The 18,842-nt window shown below is 40.8% G+C and overlaps 1 protein-coding gene across 1 annotated transcript; it reads right to left on the bottom strand.

Moving 5' to 3' along the window:
* Positions 1 to 1,659: 1,659 nt before the first annotated feature.
* Positions 1,660 to 12,454, bottom strand: ABRA (actin binding Rho activating protein). The gene is made up of 2 exons (XM_066265821.1): positions 11,630 to 12,454; positions 1,660 to 3,462 (listed from the first exon to the last, which is right to left on the bottom strand). Exons 1-2 carry the CDS (start codon positions 12,427 to 12,429, stop codon positions 2,985 to 2,987), a joined length of 1,278 nt encoding a protein of 425 aa, XP_066121918.1. The 5' UTR covers positions 12,430 to 12,454; the 3' UTR covers positions 1,660 to 2,984.
* Positions 12,455 to 18,842: the final 6,388 nt, after the last annotated feature.

Here is an 18,842-nt window from a genome sequence, read left to right as displayed (position 1 = left end):
GCTTATGTCAGTATTTTTTAAAGTTCCCCAAATTTTTATCTTGTGGAACTTTCTTCTGTCTCTTTCAAACCATTTCCACCCATCCCTATTTTCAAAATATAGATTATATATATGAAAACACATAAATAATCCAGTGTATATATACACACTAAAAATTACCCTATTTCAGTTCCTAAAGATCTTAGAGTTGCATTTATTGTATGGATAAACCATATTATATCCAACCATTTTCTTATATATAGTAGGTTCTTGCAGTAATTTGCAATGGAAAATAATGCACAGTGCATTATGCATAAGTATTTTTATATTGTTTGAGTGGTAGCTTTAGGAAAATTTCTGTCAAAAAGGAAATGCAATGTAATTTTGTTATATACTGACATGTTCACCAAACCTAGGCCTTCACTGTAATCAGATGACCCTTTGTTGGGATGATCATTGAACCATAACTTTCTGAAAACCTCTAAGAGGTTAGGTCCTACTGCACATTCATAAATTAAATAAATCAGCAAACATTAATTGTCCTTATTGTGTATGTGCTAAGGAGTATCCTAGGAAATAGGAATGGAAATTAATACTCTAGGAATCCTAATGAAGCACTTTAGCCAGATGGGCTCCTGCTCCTCTTATAATCCCTGAACAGAGAGACTTAATCTAAAGCACAGGAATTGGTCCTTGAACATGAGGTCACAGGCACACATTATAGTTTACCCAGAATTATTGCCATAGCATGTGAGAAACAGCACCTGTTGAGAGTATTAAAGAAGACAGCATCTTGAGTTTAGGAAGGCAAGGGAAAAAGCAAACTAGGAATATAGGTGCAGCCTCATTTTTAGACACTAGGGGAAGAAAGAAAACCCAAGTGCAGAACTTCCCTCCTGGTGTAAGAGGCCAGAGTGAACTTGGGAATCAAGAAGTCATAAAACATCAAGTTATAAGCTGAAAGGCATCAAACATTTGGAGGTCTAAACAGAAGAGGTGAAAATGAGTACGTGTCAACAGCCCAAAATCTCTTTAAATATCTTACTGAAAGTTTGAAAGAGGAAAATCCTGAAGATTTGGAAACCCCATTGTACAGAACGTATTATTAGGAATTTAGAAATATCAGTGGTAAAATGCTGTTGGTATATTTCATTTATAATTGTTTCATACATTATTTTGGTAATTATAAAAATATGAGGACCTCTGTTAGTTTCTTTGCCTCCTGAGTTCTACTTATTTTTTTCCTCTAAAAGCCCTAAGTTTTCAACTGGATTTTCCTATCATGGAATTTTTAGGATAAAAAAAAAAACCACACATAGCAGTCATTTTCCTTTAAGGAGGAGCTACCTTTCTGACTTCACAGCCACACCTTGTTCAGACGAGTATTAGTTAATATAAGCTCTCTGAAAAGATTTCTTAAATCCTTCCTCAAATTCCAACAAATTGTACTTTGAAGGCTATGTGTCAGTGCCTATATAAACTGGTATTGTCTAGAGTTAAATATGAGGAACCTCTTTTGAAGTCTTGGTCTAAATATTCTGATGACTACAAGAAACTCAAGTTGCACTCTATAATTTTGTTTTATTCTAAACAAGTAGTAAAAATAATCCAATCACAAGAACAGGAAGTACAAGAAAATATCTTTTATTGATGTAGTATCTTAAAATTTTGACATAGGTTTATAGTTGTGAGAGAAGTATACATCTTACATGGAATTCTACTTATTAATATTATTAATATTGGTCATAAACTTTAATATATGGAAACAAAAATGTACAAGCCTTTAAGAAATAATTGGAACTTTAAAGGAATCATACATGAAAACAAAAGTAATTCCTATATTAATTTAATTCATACTTTATATTAAGCCTAACACCTAACAGTTATGAATGTCTATTATTTTTGAGGTATCATAATTTGACATGAATTTCTGTATTTAACACTAAAGTGCTATATAATTTAGTAATTTCTATTGAGTTCAGTAAAAATTGTAATCTCACATTTTATTGTTTTCTCTTAGAATTATATAAAGCACATTAAATCTAACAGCAAAAATGACAGGTAGCAGATTTCTGTCAAATATTGGCATCATTAAACAATACCTTTTTCACTTTGGCAGAACTAATATTGCTGTTTTATAATTGTCAGAGATTTTATAAACTTAAGAGTGTGAAGAAATGAATGTCTCAAATCTGTTTCCAATTTCCCAATGAGTCTATCAGATTCTTCTACTTGAACATTCCACTTTATTGTGGAATTTTCTGTATTTCTACTTCATTATATATTGACATACATAGGCAGCATGGCTTACTGTGGTTTTGAGAAGAAATAAACTCCAGGAAGTCCTACAAAGGCAGATAAATCTGATCTCTGACCTCTGCTCTGCTTTCATAGCGAAGGTGAATTTAATAACCATCTTCTCTGTTGGTTCTAAGACCAGCAGTTCTGTTTTTATTTGACTTGCGCCAATGACAGAAGCACGGCTAACTTTGAAACCTGTCAGACTATCAGCCCATAGAGAAATTTGAACAATTTTATTACCTTATTTGAAAACTAAATTTTTATTTGTGTGTCTATTATGTAAATACTGCTCTGATCCAAATAATAGTACAGAGTCAAGCTTCTTAGAAAATTTTGTTTTGTTTTGTCAAACTTAATGGAATTATTCTTCTTCCCCTGAAAAATGACATAACATAGTCTGCTGATATTTACCTAAACTCAGCATTCTTCTTAGATGTAATAATTATTTTACTGAAGGTCTGTAATAATTTCTGCAATGAATAGCCAAACACTTTTGCCTAAAAGGGTCATTGGAATTTCAAACGTTTGTATGTGCCTCTTAAAATCTTCTAACTTCCTCAGGAATAGAGTGCCAAAAAGTCATTCATGTAAAAATTGTTTTAATATTTACTAACTTATTACAGAGCTGTTTGCAGTTTAACTTTTACTAAATTAGCGTTTAGTGTTAAGACGATAGTGTGAGGTCAAGTTCTGTTGTTGAAGGTTTACTCGAGTAGAGTAATGACAACATGGTCATCTCGGCCTTGCCACAACATCTCCCCTTCAAAGTCAACCAGCCCGTGTTTCCTGGCACGCATGAGAATGCCCACTACTTTATCTGAAATACGAACGTATCTGTCAAAGAGTTCTCCGAAAGTCACCTGGACCTTGCCGCCGCGTCTGTGACGAGCCATGGTGCGGATGATGAAGCACATGTCCGTGATTTCCCTGTGGATGTGCTCCTCGGCCCGCTTGGCCCTTTCCGCGGTCTTGGTTCCCTCCTTGGGGCGGCCGTAGCCCTCATCGCCCTTGTGTAGGCGGGTGGACATGGCCAGCTGGTAATCAAACTCCTCGCTGAAAGGGTTGAGCTTCTGGGATTGTACGTGTTCATCGGCCCACTGCTGCCATCTTCCTTTCAGGCTGTGTACTTGGCTGTATTTGCGCTGGGCTTTGCAGTGGAGTTTCTCTGTAAATCTGTTTGCCCTAAAAGGGAGAGAGAGTAAAGAATCGAGATACTGGTATTTTAACACAAAAGTGTTGCTTTCTTGTTTTACTTTCAGCACATACATCTTAATGTATGTCTCTAATTTTTTTCATTATAAAATTAACACAATACAAAGAAATCCAAAATGAAAGAAAAAATATATAGGCCCCACTATTGTTTTTAGTTTGGTGTGTGTCCCTCTAGATTATTTTCTCTGTGAAAAACAGTAAGGTTTTAAGCACTGTGAAATAATATTAAACTCTATTTTAAGAAAAAAGCATCCTTACACATATGTAATGCAAATACAAGTATCTTAAATTGCATGTAGAACTGGAATCAGTATATTAAGGGAATCCACTTTATATAGAACTTCAGACACCATCTACTTCCTCCAACAAAAGTCTTGTACCTACACACATACATTATAATATTCACTTACATGTCAATTTTCATATATGGATTTGTGGGGGGGTTTGTGACAGGGGGAGAAAGAGGGACATATAGGGACAGACAAGAAGTGAGAGAGATGAGAAGCATCAATTCTTCATCGCAGCTCCTTAGTTGTTCATTGATTGCTTTCTCATATGTGCCTTGACCAGGGGCTACAGCAGACCAAGTAACCTCTTGCTCAAGCCAGCAACCTTGGGCTCAAGCTAGTGAGCCTTGCTCAAATCAGATGAGCCCGCGCTCAAGCTGGCGACCTTGGGGTTTCGAACCAGGGTTCTCCGTGTCCCAGTCCAATGCTCTATCCACTGCAACACCACCTGGTCAGACCATATATGGATTTTTAATGACAGCATATCTATACTAGTACCAGTGATGTACCACAAATTTCAAAATATCAAATTGTGTAGATAGAAGACACTACCTCACAATAGTAACATTTATCAAACACTATGTACTGGTGGCATCCTTCCAAATACCTCTAATATTTCCACAACCATTATGTGATATAGGTACTAATATGCTCATTTCACAGATGAAGAAACTGAGGCCAGAGAGGTTAAGTAACTTGCTTAAAGTCACAAAAGTGTTAAATGATAGAGCTGGGGTTTGAACGGAAGTTGAATTAGCTCCAGAGCCTGCATATCACTACTGTGAAATACTGCCCTCAACCAGTATCAGAGGTGGGATTCAAACACAACTGTCTGAGGCTGACGTCTTGAAGCCACTGTGCCAAAATGCCACTCAGGTTGTGAGTGAGTTGTGTGTCAAATGTATGTGTCCTTGCAATTTGGAATGTATTTTACATTATAAAAATATAACAGCTTTGGAATGTGTAGACCATAAGTGCCATGAGGGTGCAGGCCTAATTTTTTTTTTTTTTTTTGTATTTTTCTGAAGTTGGAAACGGGGAGGCAGTCAGACTCCCGCATGTGCCCGACCGGGATCCACCCGGCACGCCCACCAGGGGGTGATGCTCTGCCCATCTGGGGTGTCGCTCTGTTGTAACCAGAGCCATTCTAGCGCCTGAGGCAGAGGCCACAGAGCCATCCTCAGCGCCTGGGCCAACTTTGCTCCAATGGAGCCTTGCAGGCCTAATTTTTAAATGGACAGAGTTTATCCTTAAAAGACTTCCCTATCATTTCTGTATCTCTAATCTAGACTTTTTTCTAGATCTCTTTGCCTTAATGAGTAAATATGATCTGTTGGACTATCTGCAAGTCAAGGGTTCTGTATTCCTCATCCTCACAAGTGACCCACCCTTCATATTCCCAAACACCTAGTGGCCTCCCCACTGGAAGCATTGGGATTGGAGAGGTAAAGTAGTGCTGAAATTGCTTATGAGAAAGGCATGCTTGAAATAAGTATTCTCTACCCCTACCCAAACTCTCACAATTTATTATCGAAAACCCAGGAACAGGTCAGATGTGGGTACTCCTCACTATCCAAAGTCACTTCCTGAAATCTGCTTATCCAAATACAGGAAGCTGGTAGATGTGGATAGGGAGGCATACATATTTGTATTAGCATTGTTTTCAAAAGAGGAATGATATCCACCAGGGGGCGAACTTTCCTTAATTACCATGTTCCAGAAGTCCTATCCTATTACTATAGAATTCAAACTAGGAATACACTGCTACATATAACACTACTGTTCTTTGTAGCCACATGGACAAAAGTATATTACAAAAGCCACACACAATTATTACAATTCTAAAAAATCATACATTTATGAAGAAGTGCTAGAAATTGTATCACACAGAAGTAGTATGGATTTTTCTACCCTGCTGGTCCTTACCTTCACCTTCCTCTCCTTAGATTGTCCTTGTTCAGCTGCCCAGACTATGGGCTGCTTGATCTCATTATCAAAGGAGAGCAGACACCTTATGCCCTTGGAACTATGGCAATGCATGACAGGCACAGCCTTTAATAACAAGCCCAAGGCCAGCCCTGCAGAACCCAAAGGTCATACCAGATTTAAGGCTGGGACATTTTCTGAAGAAAGTGAGAAGAATAGCATTATTATTCATTACCTCATACTTTTTGTCTCCTGAGCATCAACTATAGTTCTGTCCTATAGTATAAAAGATACTACATCCTTTATGGAACTTCTGGGCACTTCGACATTTTTTTCTTTTCATTTTTTGTTAAAGTATTTATGACACCTACTGTGTGGCAGACACTTTTAGTTACTTATTGGATATTCAATAATGAAAAATACCCCAGCAAATCATCACTAAAAGACATTTATGAAAATAATGAGAATAAGTCAAATTTGAGAATAAGAATATGGTACAATTCCAACTGTGTAATATAAATGCACCAGGCTAAAGAAATCAATGATATATGCACAATTGAAAATAATTATGTGGGTACCCAGATGATTATTGAGTTTTCTCATTTAAAAAAATCTTTCATTTTGGTATTATATTTATTTTATAATTTAGAAAAAGCAAGAGTTAGGAAAATATTCAAATTAGCATCCAGAGGTAATTTGTTTCAACTGTATTTTAAATAGGTCTTTGATTATTTGATGTAGTTTTTTTCCTTCTAATTCTAATTAGGAACTTAGATTCTGTGAGTGCTGAAATTCTATGGCATTTGGAATAAAGGTTGGGTTTGGTGCAGTTATAAATCTATAAGGAAGATAAACATTTATCTTCTAAAAGAAGCACATTCTGAATTTAATGTGCATTTGTTAGATTGTCAAATTGTAATTCCCAATAATGAGAGGGAAGAAAAACAAAGGAATTGTTCATATAAGCAAGAACATAAAAAGGGTTGTTATAAAGAAAAGTACTCGGAGGTCATATACCTTAATGAGTATTCAATTTTCTCTATCTTATAAATTTTCTGTATTATTTTTATATTTCCAATTTTTAAAAAGCCTGAAAATACCAATTTTAAATCAAGATTAGTAAGTCTAATGTCCTAAGTATCTTTTTGGTCAATGAAAATAAGAATCACTATACAGCTTATCCTGTTTTTTGTTGTTGTTTGTTTGTTTTGTTTTAATTTATAAGTACAAATGTGCATAATAGTTTAGACTGAGCTTTAGGAAGACAATCTAGTATAAATTTATAGAAAGCAAATAATATTCAACATCATACCCATACTTTAGAATAGTAGTATTTAATCGAGACTTGCCTTTTTAATTTCTTTATTATCAGTAAACAAATTTTCTTATAGTTAGTCAATAAATATTTGCCCTGTCCTGTTATGTGCAAAGGCAAACAATTCTACTAGACAGAACAAGCATTCTATCTCAGAAAGTCCAGGTTCATTCACTGAAATAAATTCTGAGATTTATTCCTGCTCTGTCAACTTTAAAAATGACATCAGTGTGAGTATTGCTTTCTTATGTGAATGTGGCTCCTTAGTTATATGATGACAATATGGGAACCAGTGTATCCTAATTTTATCATTTTAGAGCATTAAGTATATGGGTTAATTATTCACTATGAAAAAAACAAACAAACCTACAGTGAATAAAAGTTCTAAAAGGTTTATTTCAACCTAACCAAGTTTATTGGCACTGGGAACATTCTCCCTGATAAGTGGCCTTCACCTAAATTACCAGATTCAAAGGGTTGTGGGCCCAAGAGGTGAACTTTTCTAGTCTAAGTCTTGAAATTATTTGAAGAAGGTAGAGATCTGCTCTGGTTGTCCCATCCATGGTCTCTCCTGGAAAGGGAGAATTTCTCTTCATGGCCCAGGACCATTTCTCTGTCAGTAAAGCAAAGAGCTCCTACCCTCCTTTCCAACGTGTCAGAGAAGTCCTGGGAGAATTTGCTTCTCTGTGCATTGGTTTTCTTGTTCTTTCGCACAGGAAGTGTAGCCAATTTGTGGATGTCATGGGAGCATGACATCCACAGAGTCACATTGATCAGAAGAGGGTGACTGTAATCAAAATGCAGAGTCAATATCTCTGATCAATAATTCTGCTCTCCTATTATCAACCAGGTTTGAGACAGTCCTCTGATTCTCCCTGCAGATTGGTAACTGTCCCCAGAGTCCATGGAAAGGGTTCCAAACTCTAGGATTGACATCGTAGTTGTACCAAAGTCCTATACTTTGGGAGTTATTGGGATTCCTTTAATTAGGCTGACACTGTGAGCTCTGTTTCCTTCCTTGAGTATATTCTCTACTGAATTAGTCTAGCATAGTGATTAAGAACACAAGCTCTGAGACCGGCCTTTGTAACATCATCACTTACTAGCTCTATGATTTAGACATGTTTCTTCACTTATTAGCTCTATGATTTAGACACATCTCTTAATGACTGTGTGTCAGTTTCCTTATCTATAGAATGGCACCATCCTGCTCAACTATTATACTATTGTTTTTACTGAATAAAACTTGTGGAGGATGGATGAGTGATTGGCTCATTCATGTTTCACTATGGGAGAGGGATCCAGTTTCCTTTGTCTGAAGGAGCTAGACTGAACAAGTCATGACCATGCAATCGAAAGACTAAGTCTTTTTAAAATGATATATAAACTGTCTTCAGAGTAAAAGCCCAGTTTGAAAAACTATTGTTGTTAGGAATATCTCTACTTTTTACCAAACCCGACTTGTTTGTTTCTATTATCTGAACTACCACCAACAAAATTCTTCTTCTACTTAAATATTCATTAATTTTCTCTCTATTGGTGGATATGGGAAAAGAATAATGTTTAATTAAAAATAAATGAAAACTCCTTTTCTCTTGCAGTTTTTTTATATATATATATATATATTTTTTTTTTTTTCTGAAGCTAGAAACGGGGAGAGACAGTCAGACAGACTCCCGCATGCGCCCGACCGGGATCCACCCAGCACGCCCACCAGGGGGTGACGCTCTGCCCACCAGGGGGCGATGCTCTGCCCATCCTGGGCATCGCCATGTTGTGACCAGAGCCACTCTAGCGCCTGGGGCAGAGGCCAAGGAGCCATCCCCAGCGCCCGGGCCATCTTTGCTCCAATGGAGCCTCGGCTGCGGGAGGGGAAGAGAGAGACTGAGAGGAAGGAGAGAAGGAGGGGTGGAGAAGCAGATGGGCGCTTCTCCTGTGTGCCCTGGCCGGGAATCGAACCCAGGACTTCTGCACGCCAGGCCAACGCTCTACCACTGAGCCAACCGGCCAGGGCGAAAACTCCTTTTCTATAGGCTCAGTCAATCGTGCTACGTTCACGTCTCAAGCAGTATCTGAGAGTCCCATCAGGCTGCAGCTGAAGCTCTCTGAGCACGGCTAGGATTACCACTGACATTAAGAGCTGCTGTTGCTACAAACACCCTTATGATACCCTATGTCCTGTAAGACTGAGGGAGGGGAACCAAAGAAGGAAGAAGAGATTTAATTCCCACTTCCCCCTGGCCAATCCTGAGAGCCAAGCTCCTTAGCACCTTGAAGGGCTGGGGTCACCAGGGTGGGCCCCCTACATTGCCATAAGTATAACTTATTAAATAGCTCCTCTGGGTCCATTGCTTCACGTAATTAATATAAAAATAACTGATCTATTTTTTAGATGAGGACAAAGAAATTTAGGATTTGCCAACATAAATATGATTCAAATCCATCTCTCATTCAGAGCTGAAGCTCCTCTCTCTCCATCACACTAAGAAGGTGTCCATGTATGTGCCTGACTTCAGGAACCATGAGAAAGGTCCTGAACGAAGTCCCCACTTCCGGTGAAAGAGTTTAGAGTCATGGTCAAGAGGGTAGGCTCTAGAGCCAGAATGCCTGGCTTCCCATCCTGTGGGCTGTACAGTATTAAAATACATTCCCTAATATTTCTTGGTCTCATGGTCTCATCTATTAGCTATGAATAATGATTATACCTACCCCATGAGAATGTTGAAAGAATTGAATGACTAAACATACGAAAAATACTTAGACAAGTACCAGAGAGAGTATATGCACTGGAGATTGATCCCAGCTGCCACCTCGCTACCTCTGGCCATTTCGGATGTGCTGACAGATCTTCACTGTGCCCTTCTCAGTCTTTACTCTGTTGGGCTTTATTCTATTTCTAGCATGCATGTGTGTGCGCGCATGCGTGCATGCACACACACACTCATCCACAAGGCCAGAATTTAGACTGTGTTTCCGTATTTCTGGTAGAGTAGTTATTTCTGATTATGCATTCTTATATTAATGCAAAGAGCACAAATCCAAATCTCTGAACACATCCTCAAGGCACTACATGAGAGTTGGCACTGTGTCTAAACACTGTACTGGGGGACAGGCACGTCTCAGCTTTGTCACTAGCCTGCTGGATAAATGCTCCTCCTGAGCTTCAGTGCCCTCCTTCCTAAGGTGGGGTAATACCTACTTCACAGAATTATGAGCGTAAATGGGAAAAGGATGTAAAATATCCACAGTGCACACGAAATGAGTGAAGGATTGTTAAAACGATCTCTGAGTTGGCCATTTCATTTTTCTTGAATGCTTGCAATATAGTTCTAATTCTTTCAGAACACCTGTGAAGTCACACACTGTATGACAGCTCTTTGTCAGATTAGGTCACCAATTCCATTCTCCACTTTCTGGTGGTTTCATGAAATTCGAAAAGCACATCTACACATCAAACTGTTCCCAGACAGAGTCAGTTTAAAGGCACTGGTCACATCAGAGACTTTTCCTGTATTTTGATATCGTGTGGTTGTGAAGTGAAATATCCTGACTTCCTGTTACACGGAGGTGGAGTTAGTATCTTGAAATAAAGCACGTGTTTCTTGTCTGAATAAATGTGCCGGTTTGAGTCTGTGTGTGTGTGTGTTTGTGTGTGTTTATTTAACATCTGAATATTTTAGGGTTTGGTATTTTAACTTCATTTCTCTCTTGGTGTGCAAATGACAATTTTTTTCTGAAAGTTAGAAAAAGTGCTTAGTATAGAATCTCTGTGGATAATACTAGCTTTCATATAGTGAGCATATGGGGCAGGCCCTGTGCCAAATGCTTGGCAGCCTAACTCTCATTGATGTCTCTCAATACAATAGAATTTATCCCAAAAGGTTACTGTTGCAATCATTTTACAAAGGAGGAAATGGGTTTAGGAAAATAATCCGGAGTGTGTGTGTGTGTGTGTGTGTGTGTGTGTGTGTCAAGAACATTTAAGATCTACTCTTAGCAACTTGCAAGTATGTGATACAGTAGCATTGTTAACTATAGTCAGGGTAGAGCCAGCATTTGAACTTGGCTCTGTGGGACTTCACAGCTTGTTCTCAAGTTAGATAGCAACTTCCTGCCTGATTACAGGGCCATAGAGATCTGTGTTCCATGGATACAGATACTCTTTTGGATAGATGTGACTCAAATTTAGATTCATTTGGGACAGACTCCTGCAAAGGAAAGGTGTCTCCAATCAACCTACCAGAAAGACACTTTTCTCTCCAGAGAATAAGCCAATTTGCTACTCATTATACAAATGATTTTAAATTTATACCCCTAACCCTCAGTACCCCTTTCTGGTGGTTTCATTTTTGCCGACGCTGAACCTTGAATGTTCAGATCAAACAGAAAGGAGAAACAAAATAACGCAGGCCCTCTGCCCAAGGGTTCTCGTCTGAGCTGGGCACTAGCAGTTTAGGTCTGGGGCACGCCATCCGCACAGGACCTCACTGCCCGCCCAGCCTTCGCGGTTCTCACTCCAGCTCTGGTAGAACTTCCCGGCTGGCTCTCTGGGTTCCAGAGCTGCCTGGGGCTCGAGCAGCACGCCAGGCTGAGGGGTGAATGCACTTACTGGGAGGGCACGGGGCGTCTGATTCTCGCAGCGGCCACCTGCTTGTCCTGCTCTGGCCTGTCCTCATTCTCCCCTTCGTAGCCGCTGTCCTCCGTGTCCACGCTGTCACTCCTCCACTTGGGCTCGTCCTGGTCCATCTCTGTCCAGCCTTTGGTCAGCTCAGATACCAGGTTGGAACATTTTCTCCTCCGTGTCGGGGAGCCACGGCTGTGCAGGATTCTGTCAACCTCATCCTCTGGCTGCCCAGGTTCAGGGGCGCCACTGTCCTTCTCATACTTGTGGGTGAGATGGCTCACATCACCGCCTCTCTCGTAAGCTTTGCTGACAACCGTTCTGGTCACCTCTTTCCTTCTGATGTGAGAGACGTCAGTGGCTTCCTCTGAGCTCTGTCTGTCTCCACGGCCCTCGGGCTTTAGGGAGAGAGACTTTGGGGCGCCCTGCGCTTTCTGGGGGGAAGTGGGGTGTATCACTGGTTTAGTACCTTGGGGTGGGTCCGAGGTCTCTCCAGGAAGCCAGCCTGCAGGCTCCTGGGCCTGCCGGGTGCTGTTCTCATTTGCCCACTGCTGCCAGCCTCGGGCCAGCTGGATCGCCAGGGTGGCTGTGCGGACCTTCCGGAGGGCGCTCCTGGCTGGCCCCTCCTGGCTTGCTTTTTTTTCCGGAGCCATGCTACCCTTCTCTTCTGTGCTGACAGCCTGGGCACCCGCTAAAAGGAGTGGAGACCTGTGGAGTCCCTCGGATTTAAATAGAAGCGGGGTCTGGGGTGGGAAAGAGCCTGGTGATGATGAAAGAATGTGAAGCATCTCTTGCCAAGATGTGGTGCCTTCCCCCTGATGGCGTTCTATTTTAAGCCCGCGGCTCCGGTTTCATCACAGCAGAGGGACATCTATGCTGGTAAAGCACACTGAAATGCTCCCGTTCTTCCCCCGGTGCCAGAGTGGAAATTACTAGATCTGATCATGTGTTCAGCCTTATGTTTTTATTGACCTTAAAATATGGTCCTACCATTTATAGAGCATAAAATATGTGCACAAATTGTTCCAGGAACATGGTAGGTGTGTTCTCATGTAAACCTCAGCAGCCCTCAAAATAGCTCGTAGTTAGTCCTGTTTTTACCTGAGTCCAATGAAATCTAACTTCTTAAAGCTAATAATGACAGATTTGAATCCAGATCTGTCTGCTTCAAAGCTTGTGTGTCTTTTCATTCTAGTGATCAGAGATCCTGTTTTCTGTTTCTTTTGTCTTTAACTCTATTCAATACAGACCTAGAAGTCACCTCCTCCAACCTTCATTTTCCAGATGAGAAAATTGAGGCCCAGATAATGGGGATGACAACGGCCATATTTTCTAGCCCCAGGTTTGAATTATTGTTTAAACAAATCATATTAAAATAAGATGATGGTCACAATTTTGGTCCAATTACTTCTTTAAATCTTTAAGTTAAGACCCATACACTCATTGAATTTCATACATTATTATAACAATAAACCTTTAAACATTGTTTGTTTAAAAAGACCATTTAAAGACAAAATAAGTGAATGGGATCAGAAACAACCCCTGCCTGACCTTTTGTTTTAACAGCACAACCTTCTTTGCAGAGCAAAAGCCACTCTTCCAATTCTCAGAACAAAGATTGAGATACAGTTTTTAAAAAAGGACTGGATAGATAGGTTATTTGAGCAGCAAAAAAACCATCTCTAAAGTGTACTAAACCAGATAAAAATGCTCATAGTTCAGCGCTGACATTTCTTAAAGTACGACAAATATAGTTTTTTTTTCATACAGCAGTTCTATAGACTTGAATACTATATCCAAGCTTGACATGCAGCTAACCAGACTGATAGAATACTGCTGTCTTAGAGCATACTAATAGGTATGAGAGTTAATTACTTGTTATAGTAAGACCAGATCATTTTATTAAAAAAAAAAAAGTCAATTTTTCATCATGTCATTTATTTACCTCCTGGAATTAAAACAATTTGAGAGATGTTTTAATACTCTGCCTAAAAATCTGTCACATATGTTTTCAGAGTTCAACATTATCTGATACTTGTTAGGGTTAAATTGGCTCCTTTAAAAATTCCCCTCACCCAACTCCCATTAGGGCAACTTCTTCAAGTAAACATTTCCCTGCCCAACCTCCCCTTCCCTTTAAGCAACTGCCCCCACTCTGGGCAGGTTCTGAAAAATATCCTGGAGACAAGGCCATCATGAGGGGCCTGAGGATTGGGGGAAGGAGACAGTCTGTAACCACGGCCACCAACCCTGATATGCTAATCTAAGTATGTCCAAGTGCCTGCAGCAAGCCCTATATCTGCCAGCTCCCTCCTGCAGCTCTGGGGGCTGACACCCGTTCGCTGGTCTCAGCCCACTTGACCGCTTGCATCCGGGTGCTTTGCAAATAAACTTTCCTTTTGGAACACACCACCTCGTGTTTTCCGATCGTCTCCCGCGGTTTTTGCCTTTTCAGTAACATTTAACTGAGTTCCAACAATGCAGAGTCAAAATCCCTCTTGATTAATTAAGAGGAAATTGGAACACAAGGAAAGAAAACTGTTACACACAAAGGTTTAACTTGAAGTCTGAAATTTCTGGCGTTCTTTCTTGGAGTGTAGATACACTGCCGACTGCTTGGTTCCTGTTAAGATCCCCTTCAACGCACTTGGAGCACCCGGGGAAGGACCAACCGGCTTCCTCTGAGATGCGCATGAGCTTAGTCCAAGAGCGGGCTAATTGACAATTTTCAAAGGGATTTTTCTGCTTCCCTGACCACACCTGCTCCACATTCAGTTCTGCTAGGGGGCGAACAAATGGAGACAGCAAAGGTTAGTCTTTCACAGCATTGCAGCCAGCTGCCAGGGGCTCGGGGCTGTCAGCGGATACTCTTGGTAAAACACAGAGGCAGCTTCTAAAAGAATCTGGTGACATTCCTTCTGAGATTTCGCTTCCATGGCAACTGTGGACCTTCATTCATACTTCTCCAGAGGAGAGGAGCTTTCCTTCCCTAAAGCAAGAGCTGTAGCCACTTTACAGCGCATCTGCTGATTACTATAGAAATGCTGTCTCTTCATTCTTAACCTAGATCTAGATTCTTAGGAGTGCGGTGTGCTTCTACTTTAGTAGAAGATGTAAAACATAAAAATAAAGTCTTGAAAACAAAAATATAGTGAAATAAGTGGTTTACAATGGGAGTGTTCTATAAAACCATGAGATTAGAAACTGTAGGTGAAGATGCAGGCCTGATTAATGAAGCTGTTGCCACCTAAGAAGTTTCTCCTGAGTGTGAAAGTGTTTTGAAAAAATATTAGTTATTGTTTGATCATCTGGACAATACTCGGGAGGAGAGGAAGTTGTATTTATATAGTTCTCTGCATTGATATATTTAGAAGTCAGGAAGAGCCAGCCCTCATAACCAACTAACTAACCCGACTAAACAGATTTTAGAGATCTACGTTTACTCAACGCTCATATGAAACAATAATGTCTTTGATATTTTCTACATAAACTAGTAAGTCCTTTCCTTGTTTAGTTTTGGAAAAGTGGGACTGAAAAGACCTTGATGGAGGGCAGAAAGAGCTTCCGATTTCATCTGAATGTACCCAATGCTCTGGGAAGGTGCGCCGTGGGCGAGGCATGATGGTGGACAGCATGTGAGGGGATAGAAGGCTGAACAAAATAGAATCCACATTCAGGGTTTTCCCAATCTAGCCAGAAGACATGCATACCGCCGCCTCTAATAGTCTGCAGAGAGTCACATTAGAAATAGAAATAGAGCTTGAAGGCATCACTGAGCAAAGGCTGATTGATTTTATTGGAAGGACTTCACAGACATGGTGATCCTTATCTGGTCCTTAAAGATAAGGAGGATTTTGACATGTGAGAAAGGTACTCCAATCTGAAGAAACAACATAAACAATGTACAAAGGCGTGAAGACCATGGTACACTTAGAGACCCAATGGCCCAGAGTAGAGATCACACACTCAAGTGCCTGCAGGCTCATGCAGATCACTTAAATGTGAGGTGTTAGGTGGGGCACAACATGGGGTGGAGAGGTCATGGTTCAAGAGAAAGAGGTTTGGATTTTTACACGAACTTTCCCAGTTCTTTAAATGGTAACAGTTACACAGACACAGTAGCACTGGGTGAATCAACACAGTGTAACACTTCTGGACCAAATTCTGTTTGTGGGTCCCCAGTTATGACCTTTAGAGAAGAGCATACAGTGTTTGTGGGGTTCAAACAAGGTGCCTGGAAGCAGTAGGACAAGCCTTTGCAGAAGTAAGTTGGAGTAACATTGTGAAGAACTTCTGGCTAAGGAATTTGTGTTTTGTCAGGACTCATTGCATTACTGAATGATTCTAAGCCTCCACGTGATATCAAATTTGCATTACCAGGCCCTGGCCAGCTGGCACAGTGGTAGAGCGTCGGCCCGGTGTGTGGAAGTCCTGCATTCAATTCCGGCCAGGGCACACAGGAGAAGCGCCTATCTGCTTCTCCTGCATCACACCCCCCCCCCCCCGTCCCCCTCTCCTTTTTCTCTCTCTCTCCCCCTGCCACAGCCAAGGATCCACTGGAGCAAAGTTGGCCCTGGGACACTGAGGATGGCTGCATGGCCTCCGCCTCAGGCGCTAGAATGGCTCTGGGCACAACAGAACAACGTCGCAGATGGGCAGAGCATCACCCCCTATTGGGCATGCCCGGTGGATCCCAGTAGGGAGCATGAGGGAGTCTGTCTCTCTGCCTCTCCGCTTCTTACTTCAGAAAAATATAGACACAAAAACTTTGCTTTACCTAGATCCAGCAAAATGAGGTTTGGATTTGAAAAAGAAAAGGCTAGGATAGGGAGACTCTTTATAGGGATTACTAAAATAATACTGAGTTCCTAATATTTGGAAAGAACCAAATGAGGATTTGAAAGAAGAAAGATTTGAGAGCCAGTGAGAGTAGCATTAAAAGGTTATAGAAGCCATGGGTGCTGGGTATCAGGGATGATCAAGAGGTTTCGGTTTAAGTGACAGAAGTGAGGAGGCAACAAGCACTGGGGAGGACAGGAGAGGGGAGGCTCTGCAGTGAGCAGAAACATCTCCATCCTGAGTGGAGGCGGCTCCGGAGCATGCATGCAAGATGAGGAGTGATACTAACCGGGCCTATGGCCCCTGCGCTCAGGCAGAACCGGGGGAAAGTCCAGGCTCTGCTGGTTAGCAGGGAGACTAGGGCATGTAATTTATTTTCTCTAAGATTCAGTTTCTTTATCAATAAGATTAGTATTCTCAGAGCATTTATCTTATGGAGTCAGTGTGGGATTGCATGAGTTGACGCCCGAGAAGCATTGCACACCGTGCCTGGCTCATGCAAGCTCTCAGTGTGTGGTTACTGTTCTTAATATTTTGATTTTGAGTCATGGAGCTAAAGAATTAAAGTCCTTACATCTGTCTGATTAAGGACGAGATTGATAGCAGACCTGTGGTAGGGTGAGTTTTCAGGTGGAAGGGTCAAGTGAAGTCACTTGTAGGGAGTAGAGGCTTCATGGAAAGCTTATTTATAGTGTTTTATTTTAAGATAATTTATAGTAAGACTTTTAAGGTAGTGTCTAAAGGTTTTCCTCACCCTGGTCAGGGTCAGATGAGGTCTCAGTTACTTGGTAATAATAACCAGAGTTGAGCACACTCTTTCCTAGAACCTTCTGGAATATAGAGCTCAGTGGTTTATGGTTGTTGAGGATCCAATTAGGATCTTAAATCACATTATGATCACCTGTGGGGCAGGAAGCATCAACTCCCACATGTGCCTTGACCAGGAAATCCCGGGGTTTTGAACTGGCAACCTCAGCGTTCCAGGTTGACGCTTTATTCACTGCACCACCACAGGTCAGGGGACACCACTCTCTAAACAAGGACGTATAAATATAGTTTCTTAGCTCTGACTTTCTATCTGATCCTGTAAAATTTTCCTTTCCTTAATAGCCAAGTGTCTGTATGTGACATAATGGAGGTGTTAGCTAAGTCTACTATGTAAATAATTTTTCAACATATGAGTGTGTCAAACCAATACTTTATATAACTTAAACTCACACAGTGTTATATGTCAATTATACCTCAATATATCTGGGGGGGGGGGAAACGGATGTATCTTTAGAAAATAGTCTAAATTCCTTAATTTATAACCTCCTATTCATTTCTCAATTCATTCAATTCAGAATTCTGGTTTCTGCCCAGGAATTTAATTTAGTCAAGGTCATGGATGACTTCCTCGTTGCCAAATCTCAACCTCTGTCTTCAGTTAAATAGGACACAGGTATTCTGCACACTGACATACATGTAATGAGTGCTAAAAGTGGCTGAGATTGTTTAGAGCCCATCTAGCAAGAAGTCAAGAATGTTGTGAAGGCATGGCAGTGGTGGGTTGTAGAAGGATTCTGTAGTCACACATTTTATGAAAGGAAGAAGCTCATGCTCTAGTAAAAAGCTGCGTGACTTGTTTGCTGTGGTCAACACAGAAACCTGGTGCCAGGGCTGGCAATAGAACCCTTCTACACTTTGAAAGCAGCGGATTTCAAGAGGTAGAGGCAGTAAGGCAACACAGTGGCATGGCTGCCCCCTCGCTGCAGGTCACAGTCAGTCTTGGTAGGACCTGTAGGAGGTTCCTCAAATTGTGAAGCCTCGGAGCTATTCTGGTGACCTCATCCCTCCTCACAGGAACTCCTAAATGCCTAGTCCAAAAAAAAAAAAATCAATGTATTTAATAATGTTTAAAAGGGTAGAACACCAACCCAAAGACACCTTAGAAAATCATGTGGGAAAATGTACAGTAATATTACCAACATAGAACACTCGCCAGAAAAACATTGCCACAGAACAGGCAAATTTAAAGATACAAATTTAAAGATACAAGTTTAAGGATAAAGAACCATCACCTCGACAAAGCAGGAGGGAGAGCAGATACAATAATTCGTGGGATAGATGGCAAGTCAGTTAAATAAATTATTGTGTATTCTGAGGAGCCACTGAGCCACTTCACCCACAGGTGTTGTAAAGTACTAAAAGCTACAGAATTAATATTAATATTTTGGGAGGCTTGGAGAACATTTTATTAATTTGGGTTAAGGTGTGCAGAGAAATTGTGAGAATAGTCTCTGTACTGTGTGATTGGCATAGTCAGGATGGCCCTTGGCATTGTGTTGCAAATGCAGAGGGGAGAAAAATCATGGATCCCCAG

Source organism: Saccopteryx bilineata, chromosome 3 (assembly GCF_036850765.1).
Source record: "Saccopteryx bilineata isolate mSacBil1 chromosome 3, mSacBil1_pri_phased_curated, whole genome shotgun sequence".
Lineage (NCBI taxonomy): Eukaryota > Metazoa > Chordata > Mammalia > Chiroptera > Emballonuridae > Saccopteryx > Saccopteryx bilineata.
This window is presented reverse-complemented; position numbering and strand designations above follow the sequence as displayed.